The sequence below is a fragment of the Perognathus longimembris genome, chromosome 6 (genome assembly GCF_023159225.1).
Source record: "Perognathus longimembris pacificus isolate PPM17 chromosome 6, ASM2315922v1, whole genome shotgun sequence".
Classification (NCBI taxonomy): domain Eukaryota; kingdom Metazoa; phylum Chordata; class Mammalia; order Rodentia; family Heteromyidae; genus Perognathus; species Perognathus longimembris.
The window spans coordinates 2,772,607-2,791,944 of record NC_063166.1 but is presented as its reverse complement, the minus strand read 5'-3'; the positions used below and the strand labels follow the sequence as shown (position 1 = coordinate 2,791,944).

Here is a 19,338-nt window from a genome sequence, read left to right as displayed (position 1 = left end):
TCAATCACACCTGCGAAGGAATCCTAGTCACCGGTTCACCGGTCCCAGAAGTCTTTGGGGAGCACCCGCCGGCCGAATGCACTGCCAGGAATGGTTTTTCAGAGCACACACACACACACACACACACACACACACACTGCTCCCGCGCACGAGAGCACAGCGCCCCCTACCTGACCCTGTGGGCGGTGGCAGCCGGGGTTGTGACCGTTATGGACAGAATAACGGCCCCCTGTAGGGACAGCACCTCCAGACCAGGTTAGGCGCATTCTCCAGATTAAATAAAACCAGAGGCATTGGAACCCATGCTGAAGGAGCTGGTGCAAACAAGAACATTTGAAAACTGGCATGTCCACAAGGCAAGCCTTTTTCTGCCTTGGGTGAGATGTGCCTTGAAACTCTTCCCCCGCCCCCCCCCGCCCCCCGAAAGTTACGTAGAATCGGGGCCTTTGATGGTCCAGATTTTGGAGAGGTTTGAGAAGCCATGTTTTCTACAGATTCAGTTGTCTAAACAAGGGGCCACTCATCTTACCTTTGCTCTGCACCCCACCCGAGCGGCCCTGCCCCCTGGCTGCCGTCAAGGGCTGGCTGGAGCCGTCGGCTGAAGTCCCCCAGGCTCAGGTGCCAGAGCCACTGGGAGCTCGGCCATCGGCCTCGGCACCTGCTCCGGACCCCAGGAACCCCAGGGGATGAGGGCGTGGAGAGAGGACCGGATTTCTTCTTCCAGGAAGACAGAATGAGGACGGCTGTCACTGGAGGTGCTTCCGGAAGAAGGTGAAGCAAAGGATGCATTTGTGACATTCCCGTGACCTTTCCATACTCGCTGAGATCCCACAGTTGCGTGACTGAGCGGCTATTAAGTGAGCAGACGCTTCTTGGCCATGGCCATCGTTCCGAGACTCCAGGACAGGGAGGTCGCTTGTGCCGGCTCTTCTGTACAGAAGAAGCAATGTACCTTGCTGATGAAACGTGGTCGTCTGAACACCATGTGACCCTTATAATCTTAAGAAAAGAACTCACAGAGCACCTTTTCAGTACTGAGGCTGTTTAATATTTCTTACTTCAGGTAATCATTACAATAACTTAGCACAGGCAGCTTGAAGAACGTGCGTTCTATGATAACCCCAGAACAGCATGCGCTTTCATTACAAAGGGCTCTGGTATTAACAAGAGTAATAGGGAATCTCTCGCTATTTGCTTACTAAGTAGCAGGCATTATTATACACTGAATAAAATGCATTCTCCTCTGACAAGAGCCGCAATTCAAATTCCCCTTCCTCGATTGCAGTTACTTAATAGACTTTCTTGAGCAACATGGATCCCAAAGATAAAGGCGTGTTTCCTCTTCTGCTAACCTTGTGTCTTCCAGGCTTTTTCAAGCACAGGATCTAGACAGACAACTGGCGTTCGATACGCAGACACGGTCCAAAGCAAGAGACACAGAGAAACCTGGGCTGTGTAAGATCTCAGGAGAAGCCTGGGCGCGTGCAACCAGCAAAGACGGGGTGCCCGGGCAATGGCCCGTGGGGCTCAGCCTTTGAACAGCACGAAGCCCCTCCCTGCGGACGATCCGCTCAGCTTTCACACCGCAGACACGGTCCGCCCCGGGCTGCGCCGCACAGAGCCGGCTGTGATCAAAGCCGTGAAGTTGTGGCTGTGGGAGATGGTTACAGGCTCCTGGGGCTGGGGCCCCCGTGCCGAGAGCCGATCCTCACCCCTGCCCGCACCGGGGGCTGCGGCACGGCCCGGCAGCTCGCGTGGAAGGCCGCCACAGGATGAGCCAGGGAGTCAGACGTCTCTGCATCCCGTGACAACCACAGGGCCGGGACGACTCGCAGATCCCCTCTCATCGGAGGGGTCTACCAGGCTTTGAAAGCTGTTGCAAACCACCGCAGCCCGGAGCAAGGCAGTGATGGAGACCCCGCCGCAAAACTGGTTTGGGGGCACCCGGGGGCAACAGACATCAAACAGGGGAGTACGGACACCAGAGTGGGGGTACAATCCTAGGATTCGTGACTTCCTTAAAATGAGGAGGTGGAGGCGAGCAGTAAACAAGCACCGTCTGAACAGGCCCCGGCCTGGCCGCAAGGTCTGGGAGCGCTTGGGAGTGGAATAGTGGAGGCCGCCATCGTGGTTATGCTCGGAGCACTGGATCTTTCTCTGAGAGGCCGAGGAAGGCGTTCCAGTTCTCCTCGGCAGACCTCACGGCTCTGCACTTACAGGGGCCCACGGAAGGTGAGAAGGGGGCCCTCCTGCCTGAGCGGGAATGCTGACGCGGAACGAACCTGAGCCGGAGCTCTGAGTGCCCAGCATTCGCATTGTTGCCATCACCCCGCTCCACAGCGCTGGGACATGGAGAAGTAACTTTGCCGAAGGTAAAAACATGAGAGACACAGGGTAGCTTTCGACACACAGCGAGCTGCTCCTCGATCTGCGTGATATCCCTTAAAGGGAAGGAATTAAAACAGCCACACGCATGGTCTGGCACAGAGCTGGGGAAGGGAGCCCGCTCGCCTCGCTTAGCCACTCAAGGACACCGGTGCTGCCACACTTCGCCTTTTCTTTTCAACCTGTGAGCAGGAGCCTGAGAACAAGCGGACGCAGAGCGCCCCCCGGTGGCCGGAGCGAGCAAGCCGCTCCTGTTCTCACCCATTCACTGAAGAGATCTCCGCCCTGTGCTGTGCCCCCCCCCCCCCGTGGACAGGACCCTGGGGAGACGACCTAGCAGGCGTCTCTGTCCCCTGGCCTTTCCTCGTCCTCCAGACCCACCCAGGGTGCCGCGTGCAAGGCCTCTGCCCCCGGGACTCCCCAGCAAGCCGGCATCCATCATCCGTCCCTCTCTCCTAACACCTGCTGCCTCGCGAACGGAGAACTTCTGGGAGAACGGATTCCCAGGTTTCGAGAGTCTGAGTATTTTAAGTTCCAGAGTCATTATTTATTCTCTCAATTAAGCCAAAGATTCACCAATGAAGGGTTTGCCTCCGACTGCTTGGCCCACCCACGGACTCCGCCCACCAACTTCCCTAGGGGAGCTAGACGAGGGCGACATGCCCCTGCCTTGCCTCCACGCTCAAGCCACACCCGGAGGGGAGTGGGAAATTACAACCCCCCCCCACCACGACCATCCACCCCGCCCCGTCTGGACAGGGCAGCCGCGCAGACTCACTGGAGCCCGCGGCAAGACCGCAGTGAAGAACCAGAGATGGCACATCACCAAGGCAGCCCCCACAGGCAGGGAGATGAAAGGAGAGTCCGCCCGGGAGCCCCAAAGAGCCCGAAAGTCCTGAGAAGCAGGCACAGGGGCCACCTGTGTCCAGGCTCCAGGCAAGGCTGCCACCAGAGCCGTGGCCTTTCCCTGTGCAACCCTTCCGTCACGTCCTATCTCCAGTGGCCACCACTGCGGCCAGTGAAGGTTTGCTCCCTAAGCTGCCATGGCCCAGAAGCTATTAATGACCAGGAGCCCGAGTTCTGCGTGTCCCAGTGTCTCCACTCACCAAGCCTCACACACCACGAAGGGTCAAGTAACTCTAACACGAGTGTCAAGCAAGGAGAAGCACAGTGGCGAGCACGTGCAATCTCAGAATCTTTAGGGCTGCAGGGCTGTGAGCACCAACTACCACTGGGGAAGACACTGCAGTCCGGTGCCGGTGGCTCGCACCGGCCATCCCAGCTACGCAGGAGGCTGAGATCTGAAGATCGTGGTTTGAAGCCAGCCCGGGGCAGAGAGGTCCCCGTGAAGCTTTCATCTCCAATAAACAACTCAAAAGAGCTAGCAGGGGGGCTTTGGCTCGAGGGGTACAGCACGAGCCTTGAGCGCAGAGAGGCTCGGGACAGTGCCTAGGCCCTGAGTTCAAGACCCAGGACCGGCAAAAAGAAAAAAAGAAGACGCTGCAATTATTTTTCAATGAGTCATGCTTTATTAGGTCAGTGCTAGATAATAATAATAATAATAGTTCTGCCAACATTTTATATATTCAACCTATCATAAATATACTGATAGTGCCGTACAAATATAAATACCTAGTGGTTCAGAACAATCTCATCTCTATCTGGGGATGCTGCCCGCAGGCACACGACCCAGATCCTGGTCCCCCCGGCCCTGCCCACAGGGCCCCGCGAGCCTGGAGATGGCGAGGAGGCGGCCGTGGAAGAGCTGGAGGGCGGGGGTCAGGCGCCCCTTGATTCCCCTCCGCGGGTTCCGGCAGGCCGGGGCGCTGGGACATGGCGGGGCCACCACGTAATCCGGGAAGGCCACACCGTGTCCACGGCGGAGTGTTGGGAGGGGGCCACGCCATGTCCACGGTGCAGCGTTGGGAGGGGGCCACGCCGTGTCCACGGTGCAGCGTTGGGAGGGGGGCCACGCCGTGTCCACGGTGCAGCATTGGGAGGGGGCCACGCCGTGTCCATGGCAGAGCGTTGGGGTGGGGGCCACGCCGTGTCCACGGTGCAGCGTTGGGAGGGGGGCCACGCCGTGTCCACGGTGGAGCGTTGGGGTGGGGGCCACGCCGTGTCCACGGAGGGGCGTTGGGGTGGGGGCCACGCCGTGTCCACGGAGGGGCGTTGGGGTGGGGGCCACGCCGTGTCCACGGAGGGGCGTTGGGGTGGGGGCCACGCCGTGTCCACGGTGCAGCGTTGGGAGGGGGGCCACGCCGTGTCCACGGTGCAGCGTTGGGAGGGGGGCCACGCCGTGTCCACGGTGGAGCGTTGGGAGGGGGCCACGCCGTGTCCACGGTGGAGCGTTGGGAGGGGGCCACGCCGTGTCCACGGTGGAGCGTTGGGAGGGGGCCACGCCGTGTCCACGGTGGAGCGTTGGGAGGGGGCCACGCCGTGTCCACGGTGGAGCGTTGGGGTGGGGGCCACGCCGTGTCCACGGAGGAGCGTTGGGAGGGGGCCACGCCGTGTCCACGGAGGAGCGTTGGGAGGGGGGCCACGCCGTGTCTACGGAGGAGCGTTGGGGTGGCGCCCACGCACATCTCACAGGAAGGGGGAGCGAGGAGGGGGACGGGCCGGCGTCCCCGCGCCCCTCAGGCCGCCTGGAGGACCACGGGGCTGACGCAGGTGCAGCCCACGGCCACCCGCATCTTCTCCAGCCGGAAGGCGTGCGCGCAGCCCCCGGGCTCCCGGCGCAGGACCAGGATCTCCTGCTCGATGGGCACCGAGTTCCTGGCGCCGTCCTCCCGCCCCTGGCCGTCCAGGCAGCCCGCCAGCCGGCACCGCGCCTGCGCTATCTCGGAGGGGAAGCGGTGAGGGTCGCGCGTGACGCTGGGGGGAAAGCGGAGCGGAGGGTGAGACACGGCCGAGGAAGCCCGGCTGGGCAGTGGGGGGGGGGGAGGGCCCGACGGCACCGGGCCCAATAACCTGTCAGGGGCCCCAGGGAACCAACTGAGAAGCCCGGGCTTGGGAAGGAAAACAACCCCAGGGCCCCGCGCCTCCTCCGTGGCCACCTGCGCACCGAGGCCCGCAAGGCCCGTCGGCCCCTCCCCAGGGAGCCCCTAGAGGTCCCGGGACCTGTGGGTGCCCGGAGCGCCCCGGACCTGCACCTCTTTCCACACACTTGTTATTAGCACACCAACTGCTCCAACGAGGGGTTTGCACGGTGAAAGCCCACGTGTGCGTGCAAGGCACAGCGATCGGACTCGCCGCCGCCCCCCATCTCTCTCCCTCACCCCTTCCCTGCCCCTTCAAGCCAGGCCGGACCATGGAAGTCCAGTATTTTAGCCATCTTCACCCTCTCCACTTGCACACACACACACACACACACACACCCCTACCCCCCGACACAACCTATTTTGCCTTCCTGTCACTCCTCTCTTTAGTGCACACTCCTTGTTCCAGGGCGGCGCACCCTGGCAGTTCATGCAGGAATACACAGCGTCGCAATCAGATTGAACCCCTCGATTCCTCTCACTTCCTCCATCTTCTCCGCCTCCTGTGCATTCCGTTACACCCCCTTCCTTCACAGACTCGCCGTGCGTCCCTCCACGGTCCCCTCGCCCCCTCCCTCCCCCCGAGGCCCTCATCGAGTCCCACAATCACAACCGGGCTCTATAGGTATGGACACGCGTAGAGACGGCCCCCTGTGTGCCCGCATAGGTGTGCAACCGTGAGGGTAACATGCACATTTGAGGATCTCCACCTTGAGACAAGCCGCCACTCCTCCCTCGCTCTCTGCGCCCCGGAAGCTGAGCAGATCCCCTTCCCCTGACTGTTCCCTGCGCCCCGGAAGCTGAGCAGATCCCCTTCCCCTGACTGTTCCCCGCGCCCCGGAAGCTGAGCAGATCCCCTTCCCCTGACTGTTCCCTGCGCCCCGGAAGCTGAGCAGATCCCCTTCCCCTGACTGTTCCCTGCGCCCCAGAAGCTGAGCAGATCCCCTTCCCCTGACTGTTCCCCGCGCCCCGGAAGCTGAGCAGATCCCCTTCCCCTGACTGTTCCCTGCGCCCCGGAAGCTGAGCAGATCCCCTTCCCCTGACTGTTCCCTGCGCCCCGGAAGCTGAGCAGATCCCCTTCCCCTGCCGTGTCTGGCTGCCACCCACCCTCACGCAGGGACAGCGCTGCCCCAACGGCCCCTCCCGAAAAGCTTCTTCATGAGGAAGAAAGGGGAAGCCTGACCGGAAAACCGTCAGCCCTCCAGACGGAACAAGTGTGGGCGGACGGGGCACAGGGAACACTCAGCGTGGGGCGCCGAGGTGGGACGGTGGACGTGGCCAGGCACCATCATTCCACTCGGCAGCCCTGGAGAGCGCATGCTCCCTCCCCCAGCTGCTTACCCATTCTTCCAACAAAATAAAACCACGTGGGGCTGGGGATACGGCCCTGTGGCAAGAGTGCTCGCCTCGTATACATGAGGCCCTGGGTTCGATTCCCCAGCACCTCCTATGCAGAAAACGGCCAGAAGAGGCGCTGTGGCTCAAGTGGCAGAGTGCTAGCCTTGAGCAAAGAGAAGCCAGGGACGGTGCTCAGGCCCTGAGTCCAAGCCCCAGGACTGGGAAAATAATAATAATAATAATAATAATAATAATAATAATGAAACCATGTGGTGAATCTTGAAAGCGTGAGTGCGAGGGCTTCCCCAAGCGGCTCTAGGTTTCCTACTTTAGATTCCGGTGCGTGGCTACCGTTCTCACAGCGGGGCGGGCCTGGCCCCCCGTCCCCGCCCCCCCACCCCCCCACCCCGCACTTACTTGTAATCCCACGGGGAGGTGGAGCGGTTCTGGAAGTCCTGGGCCACGGCGCCGCCCTGGCTTTGCCTGAGGATGCGCATGTCGACGTGCACCATGTTCTCCTCCGGGGGAGGGCAGAGCCCAGCCTTCTTCGGGGCGGCCCTGGGGCCAGGACCCTCCGCCTTGGAGACCCTCACAGCCGCCGCCTCCCTCAGGAGGAGGAGACCCAGCAACCAGGGCAGCGGTGACTGGACCTGGGGGGTGGAAAGGGTTGCCATGGTTACGGGCTCCGGCATCCCATGGCATGATAGGAATAAACGTCCTCCGGTCATCACCTGGGGGGAAAGCCGCGCCTGGACACACCAGGGCGCCAAACCGAGACGTGACCTCCACGGCCTGGGATTACAGCCCAGGCCCGGGAGACGGGGGGACCGGGGGTCACCCAGGTCCGGAACTGCGCTTCGGTTCCTCCAGGCCTCCCCGCGGGAGGCTGAGACTCACTCTGTGCACACCTGTAATTCCAGCCGCTTGAACTGGAGGGAGGGGAAGATCAGGAGGATGCAGGTTCAAGGCCAGCCTAAGCAAAACCTTAGCAAGACCCCACCGAACCCACAACGTAGGAGTGGCACGCGCTCAAGTTGTGAGGCGGGAGGGGCTCCGTCCAGGCCAGCAGAAAAGATAACCACATCCAAGGGGGGCCGCAGGGGCGGCTCATGCCGGGCCGAGGCCCTGACCAGCGGACGTGACACGCTGGCTTCCCACCCTACTACCACCAAAAAGGCAAGAAAAAGCAGTGAACAGAATAACGGGAAGGTTCTATGTAGAGTGCTTACAAACCTATCCCACACTCAAACAAACAAACAAAACCACAGGTTTGATGAATTATACATTTTGTTTCTAGTTCCCTCCTCCCCGCCATGGCCCCTCTGGGAATACGTGGCCCTGCTCGGCTGCTGAACCCCCCGCAGCTAGCGTGGCCCCTGCCCAGACGGAAGCATCGTAAACGATAAAGCCTGGACCTCCATCACACGAGCCGCAGAGTTTCTGTTTCTATTCTCCGGTGATGAGACACCCACCAAGACTTCCACCCACTAGATGACCCACTAGAAGACCACAGCTTCCTGAGAGAGACAGGTGTGGCCAGTCCCATAAGGACGTTCTGATGAATGAAGAGCGGGGGGTGAATGAACAGAACAAGGCAGCCAATTAGACGATGCCGTGAAGCGCAATGCGTTGAGAGAGGCATTATGCGAAGCCAGCTCTAGCCGAGGTCCGATTATCTGCGCTAATTGGAAGAAGCAGGGGCACTAATGATGCATGGCAGCACAGAATACAGAAACGCGGCCCTGGCACACATTTTTACACTAGCGTTGAAAGGTCAGCTTATCTGGCGTGAGGAGGAATGCACAGAGCTTGCTCCGTGAGGATCCCACTAAAGGAAGAGCAGAGATCTCTCCCACTTCCTTCGTCACAGCTGCGTGCATCGCTGGACCCCAGGTCACAGGGCCATCCCTGAGCGGGCCACAAGGTCAGGGGCCCCACCACCCCGACGAGGGCAGGTCATCGTGCAGAACTAGAGCCAAAGCTGAGCTGCCCCTTCGGGGCTCAGGTAAGGAAAGCGATGCCAAATGCTGATTTCCACGGCCTACCTTTGCGAGAACTGAACAGAGCGGTCAGAAAGGCTGCAGTGGGACCTAGAGTTTAGTGTCCACGGTCCAGATCCAGAAATCAGTTCCAGGACTCTTTCTAGCTGTGACTCAGTTTACTCCACCAGAAAATGTGCTCCACATAGAACAGCCCAGATAAGGGACTCAGGGCAGGTGGCAGCTGCGGAAACTGCAAAGGTCACACCGTGGACAGAATGGATGTGCAATTTTCCCTCACATCCCTTCTGTCTTGACATGTGATGCATGAACAACTTAGATGAGAAAACTTACATCAGATGCAACAACTTAGATGAGAAAACTTACATCAGATGCAACAACTTAGATGAGAAAACTTACATCAGATGCAACAACTTAGATGAGAAAACTTACATCAGATGCAACAACTTAGATGAGAAAACTTACATCAGATGCAAACTTAGATAAGAAGGGCTGTTGGTTTCCTCCACCTGTCACTTCTTCAGATTTCTTAATAAGTTCTTCCTCTGGGTTTTCTCTTTCCTCTTCTGTGACCTGTACTATCACACTACCAAGGCTTAAAGTAACTAGATGTGGAGGTCATATGAGTTAAAAGTCATTAGCGTGCTTCAAACATGTCATTCTTATTCTTCCTTCCATGTTCTTCAGTATTCTAGAAAACACTAGCTCCTCACAGCTACCGAGCATGTCTCAGTGAGCTGGGTGAAGGCGTTTGTCTAGGCAGTGAATAATTTGCTTAGACTCACTACCCTCTGCACACCGATCTGCAGACTCCAGCCTGAGTATCAGTGGTCAGCGCGATTGCTACTGAAGGCCACTGCTAACTTTTGGGTGTGCTTTCCTCTGCCTTGCTTTCCTGTTCTACAAGAGGAGAACGACCGCTTTCACCTGCTTTGTAGAGGGCATAGAAGAGGCCACGCCTACAACACACGCAGCTTCTCCCAGAAGAAGAGTCGTTCATCTTCTGTCATTAGACCCAACGGCAGTCTTTTCAGAACTCTGCTTTGTCACACCCAACCGTTTAAGATTACTGCTTCCCACAGCAATCTGGAGAGGCTTACAGTCATCCCTGTTTCCCAACAGAGGCTCTGTGACCGCCAACACCGAGGTTCTGACACAGCTGTCACACTGTTGAAAATGCCTGGCCCAGGACTGGGACAAAGCTAACATGAATGTGGATAACCATTGTAATGACCTGAGGGACACTGTGGCCAGCACCTGTAATCCCAGCTACTCAAGAGACTGAGATCTAAGGATCATGGTTTGAAGCCAACCTGGGCAGGAAAGTCCATGAAACTATTATCTCCAATTAACCGCCAAAAAGCCAGAAGTAGAGCTGTGGCTCAAGTGGTAGAGCACCAGCCATGCAGAAGCGAAGGGAAGAAGGGAAGGGAAGGGAAGGGAAGAGATTTGAAGCATAAACTATGTAAAAGATTTGCTTGAATGCAATGGCTTTAATCTCATTAAGCTGGCCTCCGAGTCACTGAAAGAAAAGCAGACTATACTTAGTGGCAGAAAACCCACATTCGTGTCCTAGTTTTTGTGTTTAGAGTAGCCAGTGATGTTAAATATAGCACTTACTTGAGCTTTTGGTGGATTTCCGGTTTTGTCTTTTTGCAGTGCTGTGATTTAAGCCCAGGGCTGTGTGCAGGCTGGGCAAGACCTCTAAAGCATAGTTAAGCTTAGTTAAGCTTTTGCTCATCTGTATAATGGGAAAAGTAATCCCTGACTGTCCCAGGAAAGGACAATATAAAAGGACAATATAGGGCTGGGGATATGGCCTAGTGGCAAGAGTGCCTGCCTCGGATACACGAGGCCCTAGGTTCGATTCCCCAGCACCACATATACAGAAAAAACGGCCAGAAGCGGCGCTGTGGCTCAAGTGGCAGAGTGCTAGCCTTGAGCAAAAAGAAGCCAGGGACAGTGCTCAGGCCCTGAGTCCAAGGCCCAGGACTGGCCAAAAAAAAAAAAGAAAAAAAAAAGGGACAATATAAAAATACTGATCCAGGTATGGTAGACATGCCTGCAATCCTTACCCTTAAGGAAGTTAAGGCAGGATTATGAACTCAAGGCCAGCCTTGTGTACATAGCTAGACCCTATCTTAAAAATATGGGAGGAAATTTAATATTAATGTTAGTTCTTGACCCTTATTGAGTCATTTTGCTATCTTTATCTGTTGTTTTATATTACAATGGCTAACCTAAAAACTAAAGCATGCAGGATTTTTTTACTACAGAGTGTAACTTCATCGATTCTAAATGATACTGATTAACCCTCCGTAAAAAACGTAAGGGAGATTCCGTCATTATTGCATTGTACAGCTGAGAGAATGGAAACCCAGCGGCTCAGTAATGAAGTCCAGACCACACAGTTAACAAGGGGCAGAGCCAAGACGGTCAGACTCTAAAGTCTATGCCGGAGCTAGAGCAGAGCTCTGTGATTCTCGCTTCTAAAGTCATGTGCAAATGCAAACTAAAAGCAATGCCGCCGCTAGCATCACGGTCCTTTTGACGGAGCGCACGCTCTTTGGAGCAGCCTGGCTGTCACAGGAGGAAAGGGAACCCCACCTCAAACCCACCCACCGCAGCAGGAGCGGCTGCAGAGACACCCGGCCAGCACTACCCCCCCCCCCACCCCGCACAAACCCACCGCCCATGGCGCAGCGGCTCTGTCTGTAGGGGACACGGGTCTGCAGGGGTCTCCTCTCGTGAACCCCCACGCAGGACGGTCCCCCCGCGACACGAGCACCTCCACTCACCATGGCCACGCCCGGCAGGCTCTCGGCTGTGACTCGCGGCACGGTGCTCCTGCTCAGGAAGCCTCCGGAGTCCTCCCCTGGCCCTGCCGTGCCGGACGGGAGCCCCTGTCACCTTTATAACAATCCCCGCCGCGGTTTCCACTGACCTGCTTCTCGCTGCGAGTTGTGGTTGACCCAGAGTTACTGACGAACACAGGGGTGGTTTTTTTTTTTCTTTTTCTATTCCATTTCCCGACAGGGAGCCAAAGGGGGACCCTAAAAAAGAGATGACAGAATAATGACCAAGTCTTCCTTTTCTTCCTTCCCACTTCCACCCCCTCCCCCTCCCCCAGGGTGTCGCGAAATTCTTCGTCTCCGACGCAGATGAACTCAGCCACACGTTGCCTCTCCCATCCGCTGCCAACGCCGGTGCGGGGTCTCGCACCCCGCGAGCTGCTTTCTGGTCATGCAACCTACGACTGATGGGAGTTGACTCCCCCGGGTGGGGCTGCCCCCTAAACAGCGAGACTGCATTTAGAGCCAGGCACGGATGGGAAAAGCAAAACCCCCACAATAAAGGCTGTCAGCCACCGATTCCACAATTCCACCCCCAGATAGGTTTATGCTCTCTCCTCGAACTAATTTTTCACCCTATAATTCGACTACAGGGCCTCATCCTAAATTGTATTATACACACGACATGTGAATGGCCATTAGCTTGGCTATTTGATTAAGGATAACCTTTCTCTTAATGAAAATTGATTAGCAAACAGAAACCTTTAGGTGCTCATTTGCCTCTGGTTCTATTTCAACAAATGTGTTTTTTTTTAATTAGCATCAATTAAGTGTTGGGGGGGGGATTTTGACATGTCCACACATGTACCCTATGGAGACTCCACCCATCTATCCCTCTCCCTCCCAAACCAATTCTTCCAGGCTCTGTGGATCCGGGTTTACAAGTTCTTTACGTGTACACTAAGTATCTGGACCGTATTTGTCCTCCTTTATCCCCTCCGTACCCTCTTAGTCTCACGCCCCAAACAGGGCTTCCACAAGCACTCACTAGACGTAGGTCATACGGCACAATCATTTCCAGAAAGCTGAGACCTCCGCTATTAAATCTCTGTGACAATCAGGTAAAATTCAACAGGCAGAATATAAAGTTGTTGTCTTCTTTCATCAGCTTATTTGAACAACCTTTCTCCCTTTTCTTTTTAATTGAACAAAACGGCAAGGAAGTTTTCCGGGGTTGGTGAACGGGGCTCCACCGCGGACCGAGTCTGTGATCGTGGTCCTCTTCACTTTTTTTATTGTGATTGTAGAGGCACTGTACAGAGGGGCTACAGTTACACACGTCAGAGTACTGCGTACAATTCTCTTTGGACCATGTGTCCCCTTCCCCCGCTCTCGTCCCAGTTTTTCCTTCCCATGCCCCCTCCCCTTTAGATGGACAGTTCATTTTCCACAGTGTCTAGTGAGTATCACTGTTGTATTTGTTCACCCTTTCTTCCACCTTTTCTGTGCCCTTCCCTTCCAAAGACAAACTAACAAACAAGACAAAAAGCGGGGGGAAACCCAAAAACCACAACAACAGCCACTTTTAAAAAGTCAGTTGTTTGCTTTTCTTGGAGTTCATTTCATGGAATATTATTTTATATGATCACATGAACATAGCTACTGAGCCTTTGTGATTCGTTCCTGTGCATACCCTCCTTTGGCCTCAATGTGTGAGTGTCTAGAGACCTATATACTTTATCATGTCCCGGTGTGTATAAATATGCTGTTTTAAGTCATCCTGTGTGTGCACTTGTCGACTTGTAGAAGAGGCACGTTCTACCTACCGCCAGTGCAGGAAAGCATGCAGCCTCCTGGGTTTCTTTGGATCGGGCTTACTTCACTTGATAAGATTTTTTTCCCAAGTCGTTCCATTTCCTTACAAATGGTGCAGTATCATTCCTTCTGACGGTAAGTGGAATTCCACTGTGTATGCACCCCACATTCCCTTGACCCACTCGTCTGCTGAGGGGCATCTGGGTTGGTTCCACATCTGGGCTGTGGTGAACACCGCTGCAATGAACACGGTTGTGCTGGGATGGCGGTCCTTTGGTCCACATCGCTCCTCTCTATGCCCGGAAAGTCTCCTCTGCACCCCTCCTCTGGAACAAGCACCACGTTACGTCCTCCTTGGGAGGCAGAGATACGAGGATCGTGGGAGGAGGCCAAGAAAAGGTCCCAGACTCTGCCTCAAGGAACAATCCAGATGTGGTGGTTCGCCTCCACGATCCCAACACCACCTGAGGAATGGGCAGGAGGACGGTGGTGCAGGGCTAGCCAGACCCTCTGTGCAACAAGCAACAGGCAGAGCAGAGCGCGAAGGGCTGGGACAGTGGCTCGAGTGGTAACGTCCGCGCACGCTCCTCCTCCTCACGGCCGCCAAGCTCATGCTCCATCTATCTGGTCCATAGAAGCCCCAGGAAAGTTCTCCAGGGCCTTCACAGATGCCACAAGGGAGCCCCTCCTCAAGAATCTCTTTCCCCAATCCAACACGCACAAATATCCAGTTTCAACGAGGCACACGCAGAGGGGGAGCAAGCGTGTGGCGGGAGGCGTGGTGGCGTCACACGCACGCACGCACGCACGCACGCACGCACGAAGCCCCCGGGACAGGCGTGCTGGGAGATTTCAGCTTCCACTCGCCACGCGCGCTTCCCAAGCCACGCACAAACCCGGCCCTTCCTTTGAAGGAAAGGGAGGCAGCCGCGGGCGCGACGCGGATCCGCCGTGTCTGCGGGCCCCGTGCAACCGTGTTCACGGCCCACGGAGCCGGCAGCCTCCGGGGACGCCCCGCTGCTGCTCCACGGGCAGTGCGTGCCGACGGCAGGGACCTGGAGGAAAACACTGCGGCCCCAGCCTTTGTCCCCGCCTTGCTCCCCCTCTCCCCGTCAATTTCTCTTTCCGTCCCCCGTGAAGTGAGGACGTGCTCGAGAACACCACGCGGTTCGGCCTCAGCACAACCCACGAGCAGCAGAGCCCAGTGCCGTGGATGAACCCCCCCCACGCCCTGCCGCCCTCGCCTTGCCTTTACATGGCGGGGGGGATCGTCCCATCAACACCAACCTCCTCGGTTGTCTCTTCTTGTCAGGGCTACCGCCCGGGCGAGGAACAATGCACCAGCTAGCTGGACAGAAGCAAGGAGCAAGTCTCCCGGGAGGAAGCGGAGGGGGAGGACACGGCCATGCACACGAGCAGGAGGAAGTGGCAGCTGCACGAGGCCCGAGCGGTGCGGCCTCCTCCTGCCCTGTCGGGCAATGGCTCGTCACTGCCTGCTACCACCTTCAAGCAGGACCAGAGCATTCATCCATGGAACACGAATGAAGCATTCTTATCACACAACTCGGGCGCCCATCTTGGGGGCATCATAGTTCACAGGGAGCACGCAGGCCAACGTGGAGAACGCTCATCGCTGACTGGCCTTGTACCGTCTATGGTGCGAGACACCCCGGCGTTCGACAACACAGGGGGGCCGTCACCCACTAGACGGGCACCCCAGTCATCTCTACAAGCCCACTGCAAATACACCAGAAGCCCTGGCACCGTGGCTCACACCAGGAATCCCAGCTACTCAGGAGACTGAGATCTAGAGGATCACACATGGAGACCAGACCACCCCCCGAAAATACAAACAAAAAGCCCCCCCAAATTTCATCTCTAAAATAATTGGTACAACATTGGCCGAGAGGCATGGCTCAAGTGGTAGAGCAAACAAGCATGCTCAGCAAGAGTGAAGCCCTGCGTTCAACCACCAGCCCTGGCAGAAGAGAAACGCCAGAAGACTGTAATTCTGTGATTTCAGGACTAAATACACCTTCACATGTGATAAAATAGTATAGCTACAGAGGCATCCAAATCAGCACGTTTCCTCCTCCCTGTGTTTGGAGCCATGACTGAGTAACAGACTTTAATTACGGAGTCTACCTTAATGAGCTCCGATCTAGTGATGGGAAGAAAATGAGCACACATGTTTTCACACTAGAGCAATGACATGAGATCGTTGGGTACATCGATGGTTTGCGTGCATAACTTCAGCTTTACAACTCCAACCCCGGAAAAGGTGGCTGCAATGCAGGTCTGCTCCGTAACAGAACGTTCTACCTGGAGAAATGGAAATTAATGCCTGAGAGGAGAGTTACTGTAACAAAGCTCTGGGCAGAGTGGCATTGCACCTGCGGGTCGACGGCAGGCCACGAGGGCAGTCCAAGCGCAGGCGGGAGGAACAAGGGTCTGTGTTACTGTAATGGCAAAACGCTGGCCTGCAATGACCTGGGAGGCATTTCCTGTGGGCGACTGACGCGTGACCGGAGAGACGGGAAAACAAGAGCAGTTATGGGGGTCGGTACTATTTTCTACATTGGACAAAGTAACACAAGAAAGAGATGAGCCCGGGAAAGACCTGACAGGGTTATAAGCAGAACGGGAATAAGGAAATCCACAATCTTGCAAGACGGAAGGAAAAAAAAAGAAAGAAACAAGTTATTTATAGTCTCCAAAAGTAAAGGCTAAGATTGAAAAGGCTTTCAAGGGAGAAATACCCAGAAAAACCTTTCAACCAATTAAATTTCCTAATAGCAAGAATCAAAATAAAGCATAAGCCCTTTCATTTAGTCCTAAGGGAATCAGAATAAAGCTGAAGGAATATGATCTAAACACTAGGTGTGGTGGCGTCATGCCTATAATCCTAGCAGCTGGGAGGGCACAAAGGGGTTTTATGAAGTAGAGGCCAGACAGCTCCACAGAAAGACCCTGTCTCACAAATAAATAAGCGCAATAATAAAATAGAAGCCCAGTAACCTGGCATGAAATCAAGGCAGGAAGAGTTACGGGATGTAAAGGCTAAGAAACACAGATGACTTACATAAAACGCTTGCAGAGTCTCTCAGAGAGCTTTCAAAATGAATCAGAAACCATTTCTTGCACCCAGACCACCGCCACGAGTTCCTGTACCATTGCATGTGTGGTTGGAGAGATTACCAGAAGAAAAAAAAATCAGTTCTTCTGAACCTCTAAGGAAGCAGAGCCCAGGGACCCCCAGGAAACGGGAACGTGACCCCTTCCACAATCAGCATGGAACCCCTCCCGGAGGGTGTTTTACAGGTCTCCCGAGGGGGGACCACGATCCAGCCAGACGGGATTTCAGTGTCCCACGGGCCAAAATGCCCGCCCATTTCCGAAGCCCTTCTCTGTCTAGGTGGAAATAGTTATCACTGTCTCCTGTTCTAGTCATCATTCTATTCTATTCCACTCTCCAGCCTATGCTGTCAGTCCATTCTTTCCCTCCCCCTCTGCTCAGCCAGACCTTCCAGAATAAATGGACTATGCCGTCTAGAAGCCCTAGATTTGCGGCTGACACTCTTGACTGGATGGCGTCCACTCTTCCTGGGGGAGGGAGTGAAGGACTAAGAACAAATTATGTGATTAAAAACAAAAAAGGAAGTCGGAGGGCATGAGGAGGAAGAGCGCGGCGGGAACGCTCAGTGGCTTGCTTCAACAGCGTGTCAGTGAGTCGCTTCCAGACAGAAAAGGGCAGAACCCACGTGTCATCCAGCCGATGATCAAGCTTTCTCCTCCTCCGCGGGGGATGTGGAAATGTGCGGGGAACTGATGGTGTGATACGCAGCAGCACTTTCCCCAGCCTGCATCTCTGACAGCAGTGAGCTGCCCCCCCCCAGCCCCATTGACCCAGAACCCTGGGGTCTCGCAAACCACTGGGACGGGGGCAGGGTTTGATTGAGACCATTAAAGGGTTCTGCAGCATTTCCTATTTATCTTTTACTTTTCACCCAGGCTCTGGTTTCTTGTTAAAACACCTAAGCAAGGCCTAGATCTAAAGAGCATCGTCGACGAGAATTAATGCAACCTGACACTCCGGTTAACTTCTTCACACACAGAAGCTCTCGGCCTGTAATTTATTGTAACCCCAGCCCTATCTCCAAACAGCACTGAAGCGCTCTCTCTGGATTTCCTGGACATTATTGTGTACGTTAGGTGCTTCTGACCACCGTGTCGGAGCATTCGGCGAATGGCCTCAACGCACGGCTTCCATTCCCCAGCTTCCTCCCAGTACAGAACCTCAGCGTCGTCGAGCTAATCTCATGAGTGGTTTGGCTTTGGGCCCCGAGTGCGGACCCATCCACCTCCCCCCCCCACCCCCGCACCTGTCGGCTGCTCACGACCCCGGCTTCAGCAACCTCACACAACCCTTTCTTCTGTCTAAAAGAAAAAAAAGAGTATGTGCAGTGTCTGGACTGAGAATCGGCCTTGTTCTCGTGTTGAGACACACTGGAGGCGCTTGTAGAAGCTCCGCGCACAGCACGGTCCGTAACAAGAAGCCCTCGTTCTACAGTGGAAGGATTGGCCGCCGGGCGAGCAGGGAGGAAGGTGAGCGAGGATGCCAGCCTCGCGAGAGGACGGCCCAGGCCGGGCCCAGCCCCGCGATGTGAAGGGCTGCGGTTGGTTCCAGGACCGCCCGTGTCCAGCTTCCTCCCGGGAAGCTGGCTTGCGTGCAGATTCTTGGGCATCCGCCCGCACCGACGGGGCAGACTGCGTGTTCGCGAGACGCCGGGTGAGCGACGTCACGTGAAGTCTGAGGTGGCCGGCGTTCAGAGCCCCGGGGAACCGGGCTGGCCACCCTGCAAGTCTGCGATGGGCCCCCGCCACGGGAGTGCTCTCTTGGAAGTAGCACTTGGGAGGCTGAAGCCAGAGGATCGCATGTTCAAGGCCAGCTTTGACGACGCAGCAAGAGCCTGTGTTGAAACAACCCCACAGCCGGGCTCGCTCCCGTGATCCTAACGACTCAGGAGGCTGAGGCTGAAAGACTGTCGCTGGAAGCCAGCTTGGGTGGCCTGCAATTAACCAGCCAAAACCCAGACGCAGAGCCGTGTCTCAGGGAGCAAGGCCCGTCTCGAGTGAAGACGCGAAAGGACGCGCCCAGGCCCTGCGTTCAAGCCCAGCACCAGCCTGAAAGATAACCCGCGGTGCAATCACTGAACACATTTCACACCGAACGTATCTCCTGAAACCGAAAATATAAAAACGAAGTATCCTCGACAGGCTATGGGTGAAGTGCCAGACTTTGAAGTCAGGTCCCACTTTACCATGTGAACCCCACTTTACCACGTGAACCTGAGATAAGCAGGCCCTGTGAGCAGACCCAGGGCAAGCCCATTAGGGCCCAGTCAGTCTAGAACTCTAACCGCTGGGAATGCTTAACTCTGACCACCCCTGGGGTGCCTCGAACCCTGAGCCAATCAGATTTGTACCTGTGTCCTAATCTTGCTTGCTTGAACACCTGATGGCTGTAAGTTTGTTTTTTGCCTTTATAAGCCCTGTGTAATCGTAGCTCGGGGCTTCCTCCTAACCTCCGCTGTGTCGGTGGGTAGGACGAGGCCCGAGTTGCAGCTCGCTTAAATAAAGCCTTGCCTTGCTTTTGCATTTCGGAACATCTGAGTCTCGGTGGCCTTCTTGGTGGTGGTTTCGCAACTTGGCACAACATGGGAATAAGAGAGGAAAAGTTCAGGCTTGGTATCCTCGTAGCAAAGAACCCCCTCTGGAAGCTTCTCTGGCAGGGGTAGGGACGGAGAGGCCACCGGGCAGGGCCGGGCGTCTGCAGAGCTGCGTGCTGCGCACACTCTCACTGACTCAGCACAGGCTGACTTCCTGCCCCGCGGCCCGAATGAGTCAACCCCAGCCCGGCGGCCGTGGGGAAGGCCCTGCGTGTGGAACGGCAGCCAACTTTCCTTCCTC

The 19,338-nt window shown here is 56.0% G+C and overlaps 1 protein-coding gene across 1 annotated transcript; it reads right to left on the bottom strand.

Moving 5' to 3' along the window:
- Nucleotides 1–5,021: 5,021 nt before the first annotated feature.
- Nucleotides 5,022–11,562, bottom strand: Il17f (interleukin 17F). Its single transcript, XM_048347536.1, has 4 exons — nt 11,451–11,562; nt 9,227–9,366; nt 7,179–7,411; nt 5,022–5,259 (listed from the first exon to the last, which is right to left on the bottom strand). The coding sequence occupies exons 1-4, from the start codon at nt 11,560–11,562 to the stop codon at nt 5,022–5,024; spliced, it is 723 nt and encodes a 240-aa protein (XP_048203493.1).
- Between the last annotated feature and the right edge of the window lie 7,776 nt (nt 11,563–19,338).